Source organism: Sitophilus oryzae, unplaced genomic scaffold (assembly GCF_002938485.1).
Source record: "Sitophilus oryzae breed Bouriz unplaced genomic scaffold, Soryzae_2.0 scaffold_1576_pilon_pilon, whole genome shotgun sequence".
NCBI classification, from domain to species: Eukaryota; Metazoa; Arthropoda; class Insecta; order Coleoptera; family Curculionidae; genus Sitophilus; species Sitophilus oryzae.
This window is the reverse complement of record NW_022146254.1, coordinates 1128940-1151863: the sequence shown is the minus strand read 5'-3', so window position 1 is coordinate 1151863 and position 22924 is coordinate 1128940. Positions and strand designations below refer to the sequence as shown.

At 29.7% G+C, this 22924-nt stretch overlaps 2 protein-coding genes across 7 annotated transcripts in view; both read left to right on the top strand.

Moving 5' to 3' along the window:
* The first annotated feature begins 2616 nt into the window (after positions 1-2616).
* Positions 2617-9752, top strand: LOC115879065 (eggshell protein 1-like). Of its 5 annotated transcripts, XM_030895703.1 has the most exons (8): positions 2617-2778; positions 5103-5150; positions 5208-5237; positions 7320-7355; positions 7416-7445; positions 7507-7536; positions 9453-9494; positions 9552-9752. In XM_030895703.1, the coding sequence occupies exons 1-8, from the start codon at positions 2706-2708 to the stop codon at positions 9707-9709; spliced, it is 447 nt and encodes a 148-aa protein (XP_030751563.1). In that variant the 5' UTR covers positions 2617-2705; the 3' UTR covers positions 9710-9752. The 5 variants fall into 5 exon arrangements, with proteins under 5 accessions (XP_030751563.1, XP_030751564.1, XP_030751565.1 ...); XM_030895704.1 differs by lacking the exon at positions 5208-5237; XM_030895705.1 differs by lacking the exon at positions 7507-7536.
* Positions 9753-18959: 9207 nt separating this feature from the next.
* Positions 18960-22924, top strand: part of LOC115879150 (beta-glucuronidase-like) — a 49210-nt gene continuing 45245 nt past the window's right edge. For both annotated transcript variants that reach the window (XM_030895825.1, XM_030895824.1), the window contains exons 1-2: positions 18960-19189; positions 22650-22886. In XM_030895825.1, coding sequence (XP_030751685.1) covers positions 22683-22886 — 204 coding nt within the window. In that variant the 5' untranslated portion in view covers positions 18960-19189; positions 22650-22682. The remainder of the gene's footprint in view (positions 19190-22649; positions 22887-22924) is intronic.

Sequence of the window (22924 nt, the reverse complement as noted above, 5' to 3'; positions counted from 1 at the left end):
GCTGTTTTTGTTTTTATAAAAAAAACTTTTTTATTAGGATATAGATCATTAAAATGGGACGTAAGAAAGGCACATATAAAACTAAATTTAAATATACATCGACATATTACCGATCCACTTACTTTATCCACTCCCTCGTTTATTTAGAATATAGAGGGCGGCGCAAGCTAGACTCTAGGATGACTATATTGTCGCGACCTAGCTGGGGGTTGTTTGCTAGGGTCGCTATACCAGGTTCTCTCTCTCAATCAAAACAACCATTGAACAAAATACACATTTATTTAACATAGAGTTCACAGTATAATACAAGTTTGGGGAATGCCAAGACTTAATGGTTTAGTTAACTAAGTACTTACAGGAACATCTTCAGTCTGCGCTGTCTTCTACTAACGGACTGATGACGCGAATTACTAACTGTATAATACGGCTCACATCGATGGACTAACTTACTCCCCTGTCTTCAGCACACTATCTTATATTTTTCCGCTCGTCCCAATTATCGGCGGGTATGTGCTCAAAAATCTCCTTTGTATATTTCCAGCACCGATATTTAGTACGAGCTAGCCTGAAATATCACGCTTACATCGACCTGATTTTAATTGTTTAATTAACAATGTTTATTATAAGAACATATTCAGGTCGACGTATACGCGAACGATTCCCTTGAATCTACATCAAATTGGTTTACTAGAATTATATTTTACATGATTTTTCCCAATTTGATGTAAACCCAGGTTGGCCTATATTTAAGTCTTGACAATATTAGGCAATCTTGTGACTAGTATACTACCTGTTAAGGCTGAACTCCGACTTTATTAGTCCAGTATGCGACTACTCGAACTACTCCATCTTAATCTCCAAAACAACAAAGTGAAAGCCGCCATGTTGTTGAATAAGAAAATGTTTCGTTCCTAAAATAGCAATTCCTGCTTTTTGAATATATTAACTTGAAATATTTGACCCTAAACAACACGCGGAAACAAATTTTGACTGCGAATAAATTATTCTCATTTTACTAAAAAAAAATTCAAGAAATTTTTTAAAACTTCTTTAATTTTAAGGCCCATTAGTATTTTTCAAAGTAGAAACAATACATTTATCAATAAAGTTGTTTGCGTGTAACTTTTTTACCTTGGGTAACGAGTTACAGGGTTGGTTAAAGTGTTTCAATAATTATGAACTTCAAACATCCTCCACACTTAAATACTTTTGTTTTCCTTTACTGCCATCTGGCATATGTCTCTAACTGAATCATAAAAATAATATTTTTACTATAATTATCCCAATTTAGGATAAAACGCGACTTAGACGCCATATTATTATAGTTTTGTATTTCTGTGAATTAGGATTTTAAACTAGCCAACGTCGGTATCCAACATCATTTCGACCCAAAAATTATTCTCCAAACTAGTGCAGACTAGGAGTGGCACGAGGTTGTGCCGACGTTGCGCTCCGACGTTTGGTCGCGTGACACAACGTTGTCCCGACGTCCAAATGCTGCTTGGGAATAATCTAATTTTTCAATGACAGTGGTTATTTCAGAAGTATGTTGATTAATATCATTAATATTAAATGCTTTTAATGCTAAAATTGCGGCAAGTTACTCTCTTCTTCAAAGCAAATATCGCTAATACAAAAAACTTTTAAGAAAGATGCACCTTGACGATAAGGTTTTTTACTTTTTTTAACCACAGGCTATTTTCTTTCGCCAAAATAACATTTTGTATTTCCCATTTCCTCTAATATGGTTTAATTTATTAATTTAAAAGGAGGCACTAAGCCCTAAAAATATTATGTAGAAATTCTATAAAAATTAAAAATATGCTATCAAATGCAATCCATCGGCTTTAAGTTTCGCTGTTTCAATGCGTTTTTATAGTTCCGAAAATAAAAAATGAGATTCAGTAGATTCCTAATTTAAATAAATAATTTTCAACTGAGGCCAATTTTTGCAACTGCTTTTACTGATCAAGATGACATTGTTTTTCATCAACAAAATAATGTGATAATTTACCAAAGAATTAGAGGTGTAAAAATATCATTGTGACTAACTCTAAAATAAATAGATTGAAATAAACAAGCGTAGTACTTGCTAATAGTAAAAATTACAAGGAGGAAAAATTGCAAGAAGAAAACTTGAATGAATCAGCATAATATTACATCCTTTTAAATACTATTTAATAGTAAATATATTAAAATTCTAATTATAATATAATTTTCCATAATTTCTATAACTACGATTTACCACTTTCATCCTATTTATTTGATAGATGGCCAGATAGACCTTCAGACACACATCAAGGTCGCTTTTGATAATAAATTGATTTTTATATATTTTTTATTATTTTCATATTTTGATAGTTTTATTTTTTATCTTCAACGACCTGGTTCATCGATTAATCATTATCTACATTTATTAAATTAGTTTTTAGAACTTTTTTTCACAATATTTGTGTCTCTAATTAAAACTACTTGGGGGATTTTGGTTTGGTCTATCGTTCACGTGTTAATGTTTTGGGTAAATCCTTTTTTAAGTTAATTTTAAAAATAAACAAAAACATAAATTTAATAAACATTAGTATAAAAAGAGATTATTTCCGAGTTCGTTTTAGTATATATAGAAAAACACACATGTGAAGAACAAACATTTCATTGAACTTCTCCAATAGAATTGTATAACATCAATTATTTCTATAATATCAATTATGTTCTTCTTTAGAAGCATATTGTTTTTGTGTATCGTTGGTGTGGGCATATCAATGATTGCAGTACCATCAGGTAACTAAATATATATTTTTTAACTACATATTAAGATTACAGTTGAGGGTTGGAACCTTTGGTGTTACACAGCAAAATAAAAACACTAAATTACCACAATACACCAAAACACTTATATCTTTAATTTTGTTAATTAATTCAATAATTTGTTAATGAATTCAATAATATTAAATTCATTAACAAAATTAAAGATATAACATTGCATGAAGGTGAAATTTTGGTCTCCTTTGATGTATCTTCGTTGTTCCCAAGTGTTCCAATTCCACATACTTTAGGCTACTTGAAGGAATTACTGAACGCAAACGGTCTCGACAACAAAACTGTGATTGAATATATTGAGCTTACATCGTTATGTATGAAACAAAATTGTTTTCAATTTAATAACAACTTTTTTGAACAGCGGGAAGGTACAGCAATGGGTAATCCATTGTCTCCATTTTTGGCTAATTTATTCATGAGCAGGTTTGAAGTGGAAGCTAAGAATCAGTTTGAGTATTTTCCAAGAGTATGGTTTAGGTATGTGGATGATATTTTTGCTGTTTTTGACACACATTCAGACATCATAGATAAATTACAACAATTATTAGGTAATCCAAAGGATAAAACACCTCCACTGGAAAGGTCGGGTATTTATGAAATTTCTTGTAAAGATTGTAATCAGAAATATGTTGGGCAAACTAGAAGATCAATATTAACTAGATTTAAAAAACATTTAGCTCAGATAAGATATGGTAGACCGGATAAATCTTGCGTTGCCGAACATATTGTTTATAAAGAACATTGTATAGATCTTAATAATTTAAAATTAATTAAACAAGTCTCAAGTTACAGGCAATTAGATGCATATAATAGCATCAGAATTAATAAATTTAACGATAGTATGAACAGAGACAACGGTCCAATTCCTTCAAGTTCTTTGTTCCTACTACTCTAGTGGCGGAAATCTAACTGTTACGCTCAGTGGGCTTTGACTCGATTTTGCCACGCCCACTCGGTGCCCACTGAGCGAGTATATAAACGCTGAACTTGTAGATTGTACTTTAGTTTATAATCATCTGCTGATGATGCTAACATGGTTAGCGAAACGCGCGTCCAGTGTAAAAGTAAAAGTGTTTTGGTGTATTGTGGTGATTTAGTGTTTTTATTTTGCTACATATTAAGAATTCCAATAAAAACTGTTCACTAATAAATAGAGGTTAACAGTAGAATATCTAAAGCGTCGCTGATTTTTTGTAGATTATTTCAAATTTAATTGAATTTCATAAAATACCTAATGAAAAAGTTAGCTGCATCAATGTCCCGAGGGGTGTCTCACTATTGGAATTATATGTACATTTTCTTGTCAGTCGCTAGTAGTCTTCTTTGCAGTCATTGCCAGTCCCTTGCTCAGTAAAATTATATTTTGGCAGTACAGGTACATTTTTTACCCAAGTGAGATACCCCTCGCAATGTCCTTATTCTTGGTTAGCTATGGATTTTGTCAAAATTTTATTATTATTTTCTTCAAAAAAGTCCTATGGCTATTTCGCCACAATTTTTATCATTATACTTCGGTCACGCTGATCTTCAATGTGATTGAAGAGGAATGTGTTCAGCTGATGAATCTAAATGATCTCTAATTCCAAAATGCCTTAATTTAATGTAATCTTTTTTTATTATTCTTATCGCCGCCGAATTGAGGGTTTCCCCTGATTATGCCGAAAACATTGCATCCTCCAAAGCTGTATGTCTTCTTTCTATGTTTGCACCGAATCCCCTATCTCTGCACCTTGCAGAAGTTTGTGCAGGTCCTAGATAGGATGGGAGCATAGTTTCTGCGTTTCTAGGTTTGCTTTCCCAAATAAAACATGTCTTTATTTAATATAATTTAATTGTGTTTTTTTTTTCTACTAAAGTTCAAGTTCATCAAGGTAATCCCAGATGTGTCTTGACGATACCTCTGAGCTCATGAGTGTCTTAATTGCCGTCTGATGATCTGTGCATATATTGATGAGCTTTCCTGAGTAAGGTCTTCTATCAAAGTGAATATGGTTAATGAGAATACGGTTGGATATTCACCCAAGGGAGAGGATAAGTATCATAGTCTTTCAGGCTAGTCCGTCCTAAAAAATGTTGTGTCTGTCCACAATCTTCAAACCATTTAAGTCACATTTTATTCACAAAAAAACATGTTATATTGTGATAATAAGAGAGTTTTGATTTCCGATCTCATTTGGAGGAGAGATCCCACAATGGTATCCTCCATTCTTGAGTATCCTCTTTTACCTGGTTTGCTTGTATCGGATATTTTATAATAATATAATTGTCTACTAATTTTTTTTCAGTTTCAGATCAACAACTGAGAATTCGAACTAAAAGGTCACCACAAGGAGGTAGGTATTTTTTGCAAAAAAAGAGCTTCGTAAAAACCTCTATATTTTAATTTTAAGGTGGTGGTCGTGGAGGTGGTTTTGGGGGAGGTAAGAAATTTTAAAGACATTTATTCAAATGGATACTGTCCGTAGAACAGCTCAGACCGTGTAAAAATATGTTTTTGATATCTATAAGAGGGTGTTTACAAAATGCAAAGAAAATATATATTTTCGATAAAAGTCTTAGAATATACTAGTATATTATACAGGGTCCGGCAATAGTGCGTCGGGCATCTGTAGCTCCTAGAATAAAAAACTTGAGAATTTTGTTTAAGGGCGAACCTAAAGTATGTGCCAGGATGTATTTCAAGAAAATATCTTAACTTCTATAGGGTGGCTCAAAAAAGTGTGAGTGGACCTTGATGATTTTTTTTAAATTTAAATTTTAAATTAACACCCTGTATATTATTGCATTTTTGGCTTCCTTTCAGGTCACTTTACATAACCTTAAGATATGAATAAATATATTTTGATAGTTTCAGAGGTATTAAAAAATAAATCAAAAATATATATTTTTCGGCCCTTCTTAAAAAAATTATTAAAAATACAAGAACTGTCCTGAAATCAGAACTATATTAGATATTTACTTTAAATGGTCTGTACTTACTTTGCTATAAATATGAAAATCGTAAATTATACAGAATGTTCAAATTTCTGCGGCAAACTTTCTAAAATATAAAATAATTTTTCCTCGTTTTTTTAAATGGAACACCCTGTATATTATTTTTTCAATAGAGGGAGAATTAAAAAATGAACATTTTTTGTATTTAGAGTATTTCAAAATTTTTAACGGTTTCGCAGATATTTGCGGTTTTATATTTCATATGGAATTTTCCACAGTAAATTTTTATCAAAGCCACCCAATGATTTTTCTCTCGTATTTTACCATTGAAAGCGCCATATGAAATAATACTGCGCGTATCTGCGAAACCGTTCAAAATTTTGAAATACTCTAAATACAAAAATGTTCATTTTTAATTCTCCTCTAATAAAAAAATAATATACAGGGTGTTCCATTTAAAATAACAAAGAAAAATTATTTTATATTTTAGAAAGTTTGGCGTAGAATATTGAACATCCTGTATGATATACGATTACCATATTTATAACAAACTAATAACAGACTATCTAAAGTAAATACCTAATATAGTTTTGATTTCAGAACAGTTCTTGTATTTTTAATAATTTTTTTAAGAAGGGCTGAAAAATACATATTTTTTATTATTTTTTAATATCTCTGAAACTATCGAAATATATTTATTCATATCTTAGGGTTATGTAAAGTGATCTGAAAGGAAACCAAAAATGCAATTATTTACAGGGTGTTCCATTTAAAAAAAATCATCCAGGTCCACTCACACTTTTTTGAGCCACCCTATAGAAGTTAAAATATTTTCCTGAAATACATCCTGGTACATACTTTAGGTTTGCACTTAAACAAAATTCTCAAGTTTTCTATTCTAGGAGCTACAAATGCCTGACGCACTATAGCCGGACCCTGTATACAACAATCTTAGAATACTAAATAAAAAGAATTAAGTAAACATTCACTAAAGAAGCTTTACAATTTCTGTATAACTTAGAAAATATACAATAGCTTTGTATATAAATAATAGGTGAAAAAAACAATAAATGCCAAAAAATTAGGAGTTGATTACTTAAAAAATAAGTACGGCGTTTTCCTACAAAATTATTTACTTATAAATAACCAAATAAATCATAATTTTATTGACTTTTCTTCAAAAGAAGTTTACAACACAGCGAAGAAATAGTATATGGATATAATCACGTTTTTAACTCAGCTACTTCACTTGGCTCTACAGCTGCAACAAGTCAGTTGAAAAATTGCTTACACATTAAGTCTAAAGACATTTCTCTAAAATCAAAGTCGATATTAAGTCAGTTCCAACATAAAATTCAAAAAATTTAAGTTTTAAATTACTCTGACCTAAACATTTTCTTTTCAAGTCGAATAATTTTTATCAAGGATTTTTGGACTTGTTTAACTGACAAGATAAGGTGTTTTTCGTTAACACGGCAGGATACCAGTCAATTTAAGGTCTTTTATAACAAATTGCAAAGTAACATGACATGTTAAAATACATACTTTTTATGAAATACTTCTTTTAGGTTTCGGTGGAGGTGGAGGAAGAGGATTTGGGGGAGGTATTTAGAGAAATAAAATTAAAAAGGCTTAAGTATATTCCTACATTTTGATAATTTTAGGATTTGGCGGAGGAAGAGGTTTTGGAGGAGGTATTTAGAGAAATAAAAATTAAAGATGCTTAAGTATATTGCTACATTTTATTAATTATAGGATTTGGCGGAGGAAGAGGCTTTGGTAGAGGTATGAAATAGTTTTAAAATGTACTGATTTCTTAAAAAAATATTGTTATCAAAAGATTCAAAATAATATAAAATACTCTACAGGATTGTTCACCAGTTATGACACGGAGTATTGTAGCTAAACGATTAGATTTTTACAAATTGTAAGTGTTGGGTTCGAAAGGACTATTAGAGCTACAATTTAAAAATATTTTTGCAAGATACAGAATGTCCCAAATAAATAAAAAATATCAGAGTTGTATTTTTCTAAATGTAGCACCCTGTATATTATTACATTTTTAGTTTCCACGATTAAAATTAAAAAAAAATAAAATAGTAAATTTGATTAAGTTTTACCGCATATTAATCTTACCGTTTTTGAAATATTTAGGTTTTTCAAAATACAGTAATAATTTTAATGCTTCATTTCTCTAGGCGTATTTAAGTTTTTAAAACCAAATATTGTACTTATGTATTTCTATTTACTAAATTTTGTGTTGCAATAATAAAAATTATACTACCTTATACAGAGTGTCTAAAGTGTCTAACGAGCTTTAAACGGCAATAACTTGATTAATTTAAATGGAACATCCTGTATATTTAGGAGAATAAGCTGCACAATTTAATTATCTATCAAATTGTATTATACCATTTTTTATAATTTTGACCTCATTTATCACTATACCCATGGAATATTGACATTTTTGATTATTTTGAAAGATGTAACAAAGTTTTAAAGAGTACAGACACTAATATTGTCGATATAGTTCGTATATTTTATTAAAAAATAAAAACACTGTTTAAATATTTGTTAAAGAGGACTAATTAATATGATTCCAGTATTCAAACTACATTAATTGACTGTTTGCGTCGATTAATAATAATTGCTCCAAAGACTAAAAAACTGAATTTTGTACGTGTATTAGACAGTGTAGTATAAAGTAACACCTTAAAAAATTAATTTAATTTTTTTGATGAATGCTTATTTATAATAACAGAGACGTTATTTTTCATAATTTATTATTATATTGATTTCTGATTCAAATCCACATTTATTTAGAATAATTTATTAACTAACACAATTAAGTATGTAACTAATTAATATATAGGCGGAAATTATGGTGGTATATTTAAGCTCTAATAGTCCTTCAACGAACCCAAAACTTACAATTCGTAAAAATCTAATCGTTTAGCTACAATACTCCGTGTCGTATGTGATGAACAACCCTGTATAAATTTGACTTTCAAAGGTTGGTATAGTACTGTATAGTCACTACTCTAAAGGTATTGGAGAGTTTCTGAAATACTTCTATTATTCATAGACTTAATATTTTAACTTATGAAAGTTGATGATTCGAACTTATTGAATCATCCTTATATTAAATTTGTAAACTATCTTGCCTCAGTTATTAAATAACATTAATATGATTAATAAAACAATAACTTTTTAGTCAATAACATTTCCACTAAAAGAGTACAAAAATAAATTGGTATTGATTAGTTTTGAAAATTACCACCCCTATTTCAAAATATAATACAATAAACGTTAAAATACAAATAATCATGTGTTTAAAGAATGTGCCATACAAACAATTAGAAAATATTATCTGAAACCACGATGCAAATAAAAACGCACTAGAAAATGCAACAAATTACAAAAAATACCGTCAATTTTTCGATTCAAATTTAAAATTGATAACAATATTTTAAAAGAGAATCAGCTACATAGCTTCCCCCTTATGACAAATTTTAAATCTTTAAATATACCTAAGCTTACTTCGGGTTTTGCATATTACCGATTCTGAACTCTTCAATTTTTTATCCGCGCATGCGTTTTCGAGTTTTAGAGAAGTTCAGAATGGGCGTAAAACCAGAAGAAAGCTAATGATACTTATTAGGAGAATTAAAATGTAGATATATAATAAATATTCTACGCAGGCTTTGGTGGTGGTAGAGGTTTTGGACGAGGATTTGGAAGAGGTTCGTTTTTTTCCATAATACAATTGTGCAAATACTATTAATAAATTTATCCATTAGGATTTGGAGGTCCCAGAGGATTCGGAGGACCCAGAGGATTTGGCAGACCTGGATTCGGTTTCGGACCCCCTCCACCGCCCTTTGGACTTGGAGGGGCAATTATCGTTGTGGATGACGGATATCGACGATACCGTCGTCCCTACTATTATGATTATTAGAATTTATTATGTTTTTTATTTATTAATAAAGATGTTAACCTAATTTGTTTTTATTTTACCCCATATATTGCTGTGTGCCATTCTTTTTTAACAGATTTACAAAATATTATCTTCTGAATCTGCAGTGGGATTCTGAAAGCTCCGTAGCAAGAAATTTCCTGTCTAGCCTATGCTATTCATATACGATTGATGAGTCACTAGACAGGAAACATGTTTACAGAATCAGGCCCCTGGTAAATACCAGATTCAGATCATAATGGGGGTTATGTTGAATGAGGCAATGACAAAATCATAACAATCCATTTTTATAAATAATGCATATACCTTTATGTTGGAAAAGGCCCATGCTTGATTAGTTATACCTTCCACTTATTTCTGTAATTTGTTTTTATTGTCTATCCATTAACTTTTATTCTTCCTAAGTCCTTTTCAACATTTAAAAAAAACAACGCTTTATTGTACAAAAAGCCAAAACAGCTTCATCGACAAAGCATTCACAAAACAGAAAAGCACAAAAACAAATATACAAATAATAAAAAAAATGTCATACAATCCAAATCAATTCAAAAAAATACAAACATAAAATTACAAACAAAACATATATGGACATTGCAGAACACATGCGTATCTAGAAAATTTTACAAAAGGAAAACTGCCTCCCTCTCTTTCCACCTTGGGGGAATATCCACCATAACGGGAATATTCTCAGCAGAGCTTTTTGCAATATTTAAGGCCATTCAACATATATTGACCTCCAGCTATAAGAGATGGGTTGTGGCTACCGATTCAGCCCATTTGTGAAACATGTAATCTTCCAATATCCGTCAAACACATTATCTTTGAATGCCCAAGAAGTACGCGTTTAAACGAAGACAACACGGTATCGTGGATAACCCAGAAAATAACAAGGCCCCAAATAACAAGGCTATGTTGGATTATATAAAGGACATCGACATATATAAACATATATAAATATTTACGGAGAACGTTTAGTTTAGACTTTTTTACTCTTTTTACCTATTTCATGTCTCATTAACAGGGAACTCTTGTTTTATCCATTCTTTCAATATGTCCTAACCATTTTAGTCTTTGTGCTCTTGCTACTCCCGTCCTATATCTTCGGTGTACGATATAGTTCCTTTATTTCTTCGTTTGTTCTTCTAGTCCACCATGTTGTCTATCTTCTTTCCTCTAAAAATCTTCCTCAGTATTTTCTTTTCCCAAATCGCTAGAAAATCGTTAAGAAAGCTAAGAAAACTCGTTTTCTTCTCTTTTTTCACAGTCAGAATGAGACTGTTGCAGACGATATTGCTTTTTGGAGCCAACTCATGATTTTAAAATAAATCTATATGTTGCCATCCTCATACTGAATAACTTTAGAGTAACTATTGTCAGATATAAGTAATGGATGGTAATTTCGAATTGTTTCTCAAGTCCCAAATATTTTACCTTTACAACTGATGACAATGATTTTCCTGAGGGTGAGATAGTTATATTGATTCATCTTTTATATACAGGGTGTTCCAGAAATAAATGCAAGTATTTTAAACTGGTAGAATAGTTCAACCCCAGAAACACGCATATGAGGTTTCTTTCACAAAAAAAAATTTTGAAAATCCGAAATTTTTTGAAAATTTTTTTAGTTTTTAGTTAAAAAAACATAATAACTTGATAATATGGCAACATAGGTAGGTATTAGTTTAAATTTACAAGAAAGAAAATCCAGAAAAGATCCAGTGGTTCTCAAAATTTTAGCAAAAAATCATTTTTTTTGGAAATTTTTAAAGTAAAATGAGTCGCCTAGTTTCAAAACCCGACAAATCCATTTTTCGAGAAAAATGAGTTATGTATGTTAATGGATTCGTCTTCTAGTTCTTTACAACCTAACATCATATATACTTTGCAAACTGCAACAAATCTTATCATTTCCTGGCAATAAAATATTGACTTTATATTTACTCTTTAACAACTCTAAAACAGTTTTTTCCAATTTCTCAACATTTGACTTTTGTGGATTTGTCGTGTTTTGAAACTAGGCGACTCAAATAACTCCGTTATTTTGGACTTATATGAAAAACGATAAAGAGAAAATATGTTTCTTTTATCGAGATCTACCACCCCTTAAAATATTTGCACTTATTTCTGAGACACCCTGTATAGATCTTCAATAGCAAGCAACTAAGATAGCAAGGGATTATAATTCCAACTTAATCTACCCCCAGACTGTTATTTAAATAACAACCTGATTAGGAATAGTTTAGTATTACTTTAAAAATATTAAACAATATTTATTTAAGCAACAAAATGTATAATTGAAAAATATTCAAATAAATAAATAATATAAAAGAGCAATGCGTGTCTTATAAAGGACGTATGACATTAAAACTTAAATGACCTTTTTACAAATGCATAACGCTTATTTGTGACGCGTATAGTTACATCCGAAACGATTGTTAGAAAATAGGTGCGTTTGAGGATAGTATCTAGGCAGCGGCTAATTGAGTATCTCACACACTAAACAAAATGCATAATAAATTATATAACTGATGTCATCACAGGCACCTTTTATTATTTTGCAAAAAGTTACTTACAAATATTCAGGGTTGTATGAGTTAAAGTGTAAAAACTATCTTTGGATGCTTAAAAGTGTAATTAATTATTCTAATTATGCCTCCTAATTCATTCTAATTATGCCGGCTTCAGATTATGGGACCAATGCTTTGCAACGTTGAACACATGACACGGACACATTATACATAGAACGTGATCGTGTGTCAAGGTTTCTATATTATAGGTTGCCTCGTAACTTTTGGACCAATAGGAACGAAGCTGCCACTACGTCACAGGGATGCTACAGAACGTATAAAATCATAGATAAAGGAATAAAAAATAAAATGCAACCGACAAAGAGAGAAAAATGGGCAATACAATAAAGAAAACACACATCAAATGAACTAAAAACTATGGACGCCATACACTATAAACAATAAAATACACAATGAATATCGATTCGGAAATGCACTGTCGGACTGTCGGCAGTTTCGATCCCTTTATCTATGTGCAGTAGCATCCCTGTGACATAGTAGATGACGTTTCCGATAATGGTGGATCGAGTTACCAGACAACCTTATCTTTTAATAACCTTGATCGTGTGTACCTGCGAAGTTTGACGTAGAGTCTGGAGGTATAGCTTGGCAAACATTCAAGACACAAACATTTTGGAGAAACAATACAACCAATGTTGAAAGGCATTACATATGTATGTATCTATTATAGGTAAATCGTGAGGATATTTGGCGAACCTTGCAGTCAAAAACAATTGGAGTAAATATTGCAACCAACATTGGAATCAATGCTGATAGACATTGGAATGAAATGTTGATAGACACATAATCTAGAGCATTAGTGATCTAATTTCACTTTTCTTATTTGGAAAATATTGAACATAACAAAATATTTTTAATAAATAGAATGATGAATGATAATAAAGAATTCACATGAACCAATTTGTTTTATCACTTTCCTAATTCGAATATAAATATTAGTTTACTATCTACAGCTTTGTTTAAGCTAATTATTTATCGCTAACACATTAGACTATCAATTTAAAACAGATAAACAAATCAATATGCTTAACTACAGAGTGGCAACCAAAAATTTTCGTTCAGTATTAGCCTTCTATATGTATTTTAAACAAGGATATTGGCAAGGGTATAGAGTGCATTCTATAGAGAATAGAGTACATAATAGACAGTTAAAGCAAGGCACAATACGTATACGTATCTCTCGACACGTATCGCAGAAACCTACGTTACGTCTGCCGTTGCGTTGTCGTGTAAACAAGAGTTGAAGCAAGTATTTTGACGTACGTAACGCTAATGGTACATTTGTAATTCTAAATTATTTTGTAAAACAATTTATTTAATTTTAAAACTGAAAATGGATATCTATTATTCCATTGATTCCACATTAAATTTATAAAAGTTCGAAAAATGAAGAAAATTATAAATGGAAATTATTTTATTACAGAAAGTAGTCCTTACAACTTAAAATGCTCTTAGTAATAAAAATATTGTAAAACAGACACAGTTTTATGATTATTTATTAGATTCCATCTTTTAGAATCCTCATATGGATTTTGGCTAAGAACTTTAATAAAATAGATTCCAAAATGAGTTTATTATGATGCTTAATATTTTCATACTAATTTATTGTAATAAAATAGGCCCAGTTCTGTTACACTGGCCCCAAAATTTATGAAATAACTTAATTACTAGCCAAGTGAGGAAACGAGTTGTTTGTGAATTTGTATGTTCGGCATCATTCGGATGAAAATCGAAACTCCTTCGGCTCGATACGTTTGCGTTTTGTACGTACGTAAAGGCACGTAAAGATACGTATCACGTATCCGTAAACGCAAGTGAATTTCTCACTGCGCAAGCGTACATGTCAAACGATACGTTTACGTCTACGTCTTCGGCCGTGCTTTAATCACCTGTGATACGTTCTTGATACTTCAAATACATAATAAAACATCGCATGTGCGTTTTCTAGGCACAACCTATTCAGTACCAGCCAACCAATATATGTATCGTCTCTTACAATAAATACAAAAATATTGGCTTAAGTCATAAAAACGACTTAAATAACATTATATTGATTTAAGTCTTTACAAAAATTACTTGACTTGAAATAACATGATTTAAGTCAAAGTCTTAAGACTTAAATCATTTGAACTTTATATTGAATTTGACTTAAGACTTAATACTTAAGTCTTTTTAAAACTGACTTGTTGCAGCTCTGCTTACAACTGAGCTTATTTTTATTTTGTAAAATTGATGTATTAGGATGATAATTGTTAGTATTTAATGTATAAAAAGTTTTAAAAATACTGCAAATCTATTTTTAAATAAAATAATCTAACAAGACTACGAATAAAATAACTTAATTTAAATACTGTTATCATTATGGTGATTGAACAAATATAAATTATGTTAATACAAATAAATTTCGATAAAAGTTTGTAGTGTGGTGTTAAAATAGTAAAGTTAGTTTTTGTTAAAACGGCTGAAAGGTAAATAATTTTTACATACTATAAATTTGCCATTTAATTTCAAGAATATTTCCAATAACACGTGTATTCTTTTGTTAAGGAATATAAGTGGTTGTTTTTCTTATATTTAAATATTATTCTGCAAATTGGTTAAATCCCCTTATACCTTGCGGCAGGCTGCGATCCTTCTGAGAATTTTTTTATGTAAATTTTCACCTATGGCGGTTGAATGATGTTTTTTGTTTTTTTAAGGATTCTTATCCAAGATTTAATAAACGTTATTGTGTAAAACAAGATATTTCCCTTCAGCCTATAGTTCTAAGTGCATCTTTGAAATGTATTGAGATTTTTATTACTTAAAAAAATGGAAAACTTGTTCATTAAAGATAACTAACTACTGTAAAAGTGATCGTAAAACATTTGCGATGGTTATTTTTATCGTCTACTGAATAGTATTGTATTAACATAATATAATATAACGTAATTCAACACTGACTGTAAATTAAAAAGTGTAATAATGAACTATTACTATAGAATTACTTTCCTGATTCAAAAATATGGCACTTTTTTATGCCATTTTTTAAAAAGGAAACGCTAAAAACAAATCTAATGTTTCATTGTCAGAATAATTTAGATTCGTGCAACCTGTTAAATCTAAAATTACTGAATTAATCCAGATTCATTTAAATACATAGCACTGTTGGCCTACATGTGATAATAGGACATAAACCTACAGCGTGATTAGAAATGCAGCAGTAAAAATACTGAATACGTTGTTCATGGTCCTGCATAGTAAAGTACATATATTTATTTTTGAATATCTATATTTTTTACTTTTGTACGCAAAAAAAATTGAGACAGACTGTGTTATTATTATAAAGCTCGCTGATATGTATGGGCACGTTCGATTATCGCAAAATATACGAGGTACAGCAAAAGATAAATATAAAAGTTATAGGGTTTTTAAATGTCTATTTGCAAGTAATACATTTAAGTATATAGAGTCGGTCATAAAGTCGTGGCACATGAAAGTTTCATTTTTTTTAAATGGAATCCCTGTATATTATTGCATATTTCACTTCCTCCTTCAATTTTAAACAAAAATTGAGATACACACAATGTACCTCAAACCAACCGTTTTCGAGTCGATTTTTATTTACTTTTGAAAATATCACTTAAACAATTCGATTTAATTAATTTCGATTTGTTCGGTTTTCGGTTTCATTTATTGAAGCCATTTGTGGAAACTGTGATACTTAATATTATTTGACATTAGTTCTCAAGTGAGTATTTATAGTTGCATAAAATGAGATTAAATCAAGTCTGGAAATTACAAAATGTTCGTTTGACATTGCAAAATCAAAGCTTTATAATTCGGAAATGGTTGAATTTATGTATATTATGTGTATTACGATTGTTGCTTAAAATTGAAGGAAGATTTGAAATATGAAATAATATACAAGGGGTTGTATTTAAAAAAAATGATGTACCACAACTTTATGATCAACCCTGTATACTCGCCAATAGAGATTTAAAAACCGTATAACTTTTGTATTTAACTTTTTGCGGTACCTTGCATATTTCATCTAATAATCGACCATTCCAATACATATCAGTGACCCTGTATACAAAATATAAAATATTTCACTCATTGGAATGTAACTAAAAGAAATCAAAACTAAACCATAAGCTATGATATATTTATAACATTATACTACAATTGGGCATCTACTAACAAACAAAAAAAATATCCAAAACAACAACATTACTTAGAAGACGTATAATAAATGCAACATTAAAAAAAATACAAAACAAAGAAATAGAACAAAACTTTAACGCAGTAAAACAAAGCATCTGGGGTTGACAAAATATCCAACATCATAGTAAGAAATAACAAGAAAACATAAATTCTTCTAAAACTAGCAAATCAGATATTATAAAAAAAGATACCCAGAATATGTGAAACAACCCATTATTACAAAACAAAGATAAAAAGAACCAATACAAAATTATAGAACAATAGTTGCTCTATCGTTAGTATGGAACAAAATAATATAAAAAAAAATAATAAAATAAGAGACCACGTATGACAAAATAAAATACAGTAATAGTAAATAATTGTTACGGTATTTTTTAACATGAAAAAAAAACGTTCGATACAGTTAGTACTAGTGATTTGCATATCAAATCCACAAAATACGAACATTCGAAACATAGAAAGCATCAAAGCAATACGAGCATAGCTTCATATGGTCTACCGCAGGTTATCACTGCTGTATATTAATTATATCAATAATTTATTTGTATAAATCAATCAAAATTTTACTTTATAAAATAGAAAAATGTTATAACTTTATAAGATTTTTTTCTAAGGCAACAAACAAAAGACATAACTATATAAAACCAAAGAGGGCAACGGCCCAGCTACGTCGAAACACCGGTTCCCATTAGAACACCGAAGTTAAGCGACGTAAGGCGATGCTAGTGGATGGACGGGTGACCGGTTCGAAACTTTGCATCGTGCTGTTGTCCAAAAAGGGAAAAGTGTAAAATCTATTGATACACACTGCTCATTCACGCCGGGTTCAAGGCCGGATGAGATCGGATATCTCGTGAGTAAGAGTTAATTTAGACACTTCCTAAGTCGGTAGGCCATTGACCATGATATGGCCGAGGACCGCGGTTCGGATTCCGCGTAAACAAGTAGGTCCCGTCCAGTTTAGCCATTGCAGCAGAAAGGAGACGTTAACTTGAACCTCACACAAAACCAAAGAATAAAAGTAAAATCTAAAGTCAATTATATATTTAGGAATAAGAATTACAGCTTAAAATGTGACACAACCATAAACAGTGTAAAAAATCAGATATAAAAAGAAATTTAATAAATCAGATATATAGAAGAACAAATACAGAATACCAAGAACTTACCAAGAAAAAATCATATACTACCAAGATCAAATAAAAAAAACAAAATAAAAAAATTGTAAATGAACATAAGAAGAAAAAGAATTTGTGTCTGCTTTGACTGAAGAGTATAATAAGGCAGAGACAAATTGAAGAGAAAATACTAGGCATTGAAAACAAAGGAAACAGGTGAAACAGATGATAACAATAATGTATTGAAAATGAAACTTAGTAATGCTATAAAATTTTAACAAAAAGTATTTACAGGGTAGAAGAAAACTATGTTTCTGTGAGTTGTTGCTTTTGAAAGAAGTAAAAGAGCAGGCTGTTGAGGCAGCAAAATCGATAAGTATGTATGCAGATAAAAATTGATTAATTTTTTTAAAACCCAATTAATTCAATTCAAATTAAATATTAATTTCAAATTTGTTGGTATTTTTATGTAAGTATTTAATGTGTATTTAATGAGTTTTTTTATGGGTGCATATAGGTCCAGGTAGGGTACAATAAGCACAATATATAACAACAAAAAGAACGTTTAAAGGTTGATTCTCACTATACCTTCCGTTTCCATTCCATATCCATTCCATATCCGTTCCGTATTTTTTATTGCATTGACGCTATACGTAAGCTTCCGTTCCTTATCAGTTCCATACTTTTTATTGTACAATTTATATCATTACGAAAGTTTTATTTTTAAAATTTGTATCTTTTGAAAAAGATAATAGATTTAATTAAGAGGTGAAAGAATAAATAAATATCACCAAAATGTATAACAGAGCTGGTACAAATATAAGAACTTGACAACGCTGTTCCGATACGCTTCAGTTCGTCCGCCAAAAAAATGTGTGGAAGGAAAGGGTGGGAAACGGAACTGATAGTGTGCATTGCCCGCGGAAGGGAAACGGAAGGTAACTGATACGGAAGGTATAGTGAGAATCAACCTTTAATATGTTTTATATGTTAAAGTGTTTTGCGATTTGGTTTAAATAAAAATGTATTTAAATTTTGAGTTTAGATTGGAAACAATAAAATTATAAAAATATTCCTTCAGTAATCCGGTTACTTAATAATTTGGCGGTGGCTGTTACGATATGTGTCCGAACTACCGAAGTTCTACTGTATAATATTATTAATCCTGTGGAAGTAATAATCCAAGAGAAAAAAAATATCTCCACTAGAAAGACGAACGCGAAAGAACATTTTTATCGTTTTCACTCTGTATATACAAACCGATAAATCTAAAACAACATAGTCTTCAGGAAAGCAAAATCAGTTCCCAGTTCGAACCGCCCGTTTGACCAGGTCAGTACTGGTTTTGACCTTAAAATATATATGTGTTTATTATGACTTGATTAGTGGCATTAGTTAAATGAAAGCGAAGAAGGCAACAGCGATGATGGTTTGTAATTGTTAATGAGGAAGTTTGTTGTTGTATGTGCGTTAGTAGTGCAAGTTCGAGAGATTATCTATCATCATCGGTTGCGTATAGTGTGCCGGTAATATTGAATGAACTGAGGCGAGTACGTATCATTTATCTTCTTCGGAACATTTTCGATGTTGTAATGAATTATTGTTGAAAATATGGTCTAATCAAAAACATATTTGTTTTGGTTCAAAAACGTTTTTGATAAGAGACATTAATATTTTGATTACTGTGACCATAAATTTAAAAAATATGTATATTTTTTTATTCAAATTTTGAGTCGGATTTGAATTATTAATTTAAAAATAAATATATTTTTTTTTGCACAGATATGTTAGTTGCAACAAAATTTTAAAAAAGCATTTTTGGTAATATTTTAATTAAACACTTAAAAGACATGAATAAGTTTTGATAAATATTTTTTTTATAAAATTAACTTATACAGGGTTATTCACCACGTACGACACGGAGTATTGTAGCTCAATGATTAGATTTTTACAAATTTTAAGTTTTGGGTTTGTTGAAGTACTACTAGAGCTACAATTTAAAAATATTTTTACAAGACACAGTGTCCCAAATATATAAAAAATATTATAGTTGTATTTTATCACATAATATAAATCTTGCCGTTTTTGAAATATAGTCAATTTTGTGAAATTGTAGTAAAAATTTTAAGGCTTCATTTCTTCAAGTGTTAGGAAAGTTTTTAATGCTAAATATTTACTGAAGTTTATTTATTGATCAGATATTGTGTTGTAATAATAAAAACAATACTACCTTATAGTGAGTATCTAAATATTTATTTAAATAATTACTAGCATTAAACAGTAATAACTTATTGAATTTAAATGGAACACATTTTACGAGAATCAGATGCAAAATTTGATTGCCTATCAAATAGCATCATACCGTTTTTATCTATTTCTTCAAGTTTTCGTAGAAAATGCATTTTCTTATAATTTAGATCTCATTTATCAATATATCCATGGAATATTGACATTTTAGATTTTTTTAAAGCAACAAATGTACAAAATGCACAGGTGCTTAAAACGATAATATTGCAAGCCCATTTGTTTACAAAAAAAACTATTTAAATCTTTGTAAAAGAGTATATCCCCCAATAATTAAATATACCACCATTCTTTCCGCCTAAAATTAGTTAACTACATACTTAATTGGTTTAGTTAATAAATTTTTCTAAATAAATGTGGGGATTTGAATCAGAAATCAAATAATAATAAGTTATGAAAATGAACGTCTCTGTTGTTATAAATAAGCATTTGTAAAAAATTAAATTAAATTTACAAGGTGTTACTTTTTACCACACTCTAAAACACATACAAAATTCAGTTTTTTAGTATTTGGAACAATTATTATTAATCAACGCAAACAGTCAATTAATGTAGTTTGAATACTGGGATCATATAACAAATCCTCTTTAACAAATATTTTTAAAGAAAATTATTTTTTAATGAAATAAGCGAATTATATCGACAATATTAGTATATGTACTCTTTAAAACTTTGTTACATCTTTAAAAATAATCTAAAATGTCAATATTCCATGGGTATATTGATAAATGGGATCTAAATTATAAGTAAATGCATTTTCTACGAAAACTTGAAGAGATAGGTAGAAAATGGTAGATATAATACAATTTGATAGACAATTAAATTGTGCATCTGATTCTCGTAAAATATACAAGGCGTTCCATTTAAATTGAAGAAGTTATTGCCGTTTAAAACTAGTATTTATTTAAAAAAAATTAGACACTTTAATATATGGTAGTTTAATTTTTATTATTGCAACAGAAAAACTTAAACGCGTCTAGAGAAATGAAGCATTAAAATTGTTACTATATTTTGACAAAAACGTAAATACTTCAAAAACGGTAAGATTAAAATGCGGTAAGCCTTAATCAAATTTATCTTTATTTTAATCGTAGAAACTAAAAATCTAATAATATACAGGGTGTTTCATTTTCCGGGTGTAGGTATTTGAATTAATTCAATTTTGTGTTGTAATTTAGACATAAAATGATTATGTCTAAATATTAAGGCTAGATAATTTATAAGGATACACAATATCAAATGTTTTAAATAATATAAAAATATTTGAAAGTAATAGCTACCTTGTAAGTAATTATATATCGAGAATTTATGGCTACGCTCGTCGAATTTGACACTTTATGTCAGTTTAATTAGGCGTAAAAGTGCTTTACTTTTATGCCTATAGGCGTTAAAACTTTGAATAAGAAGACTAAGGAAGGAGCATATCAAAAATCTTAGGTACACCGCGATGGGCCTCAAATATGGCCGACTTAAATTCCGGTTTATCAGTGTCGTTCTAATTTTATTTAAAAAATGTAAAACTATGATGTAGGGTAGACGTGGAGTAGACTCAATAATTTGTTGTTTTATTTTACGTCGTGAATAAATGGTGGTAGTTATTAAAATTGTTATAAAAATATATAATTCTGATAAAAATAGATAAGTTATAATAAGTATTTATTAACACAAACATCCGATACGCTACTGAAGCAGGTAAGTCAAATTAACGTATCTAAATTCTTTGACATCTAATCTTTGACAAGTAATAAATAAAAGCTAAAATGCAAGAAAAATATATAATTTAGTTAATTTAAGTGAATTTCAAAAATGATCGGTTTACTACACGTATGTATATTATATAATCACTTACTAGCGAAAAGTTGTTCCATTATTTCACTCAATTTTTGCCGAGATCTACCGCACGCGACACAACCAACTATTTTAGTCTTTTTCGATAAATCGCGATAGTGTCACTGTTAATTTAACTTCTGCCACAATTTCCATCTAGATTTACTACCTTTATACAACTATCAGTAGTAGAATAAATAATAAATAACATAAAATAAGCTCCGTAAAGACTGACAAATCCACAAAATTTCGAATCAAATTCAAATGTGTCAAATGAATCGTCAAACAGAACTGTCAAGGATCCCCACCCGAGAGTGCTTTTTCCGCCCACCATGCATGAATACATGGATAGCATTATGCTCCTTCCTTAGTCTTCTTATTCAAAGCGTTAAAATCTTTGTTAAAATGATATTTTTATATTATCATTCACGTCACAAAAATTAATATTTTTGTGATGTATGAAAAAAATTTCTTTTTTCCGAAATCTTCAGAAGTAATAGAGTACCTACAGCAAATCGCATTTTTTCTAATTTAATATAATTCTTGTATCATTTACAGTTTCTAAGATTCCCATGCTCTTCATTCTTATATTGAACACACTGTGACTATATACCGAAATTTTTATTATGACTTATATTTGCATTATAACTTTAGTTTGCAATTTATGCCTAAAGTACTAATGTGCTAATAATTAGTAATTAGGCCAGAATAAAAATTAATATCTTGAATTAAAATAAAAAGCTTTTTGCGAGAAAACGAAAAAATTAGCATAATATAAAATTCCAATTAATGCTGTTAATTATAATATTAATGCTAAATAAAGGCACCATTATCAATTTTTTTTGTTAAAAAAGTATTCCATAAGTATATTTTTTCTAGGTGTAAATACGAGTAGTCTGTATGATCTAAAAAATGAATATTATATCAACCATTCTATATTTTTGCCTTTACCATGTGGTTAAAGGTGTTTTACACAAAGGCGGTATACTATATCCTAGAGAATCAGAAACGCGCCAAATTCAAAGTTTGGATGGATTATGGAATTTCGTTGTAATGAACAACAGCAATCCAGTTTTAGGATTTAAACAGCATTGGCACAAGAAAAGCTTAAGAGAGGTGAGATTTATTTTACTTTTAAATAATTTATTTTTATT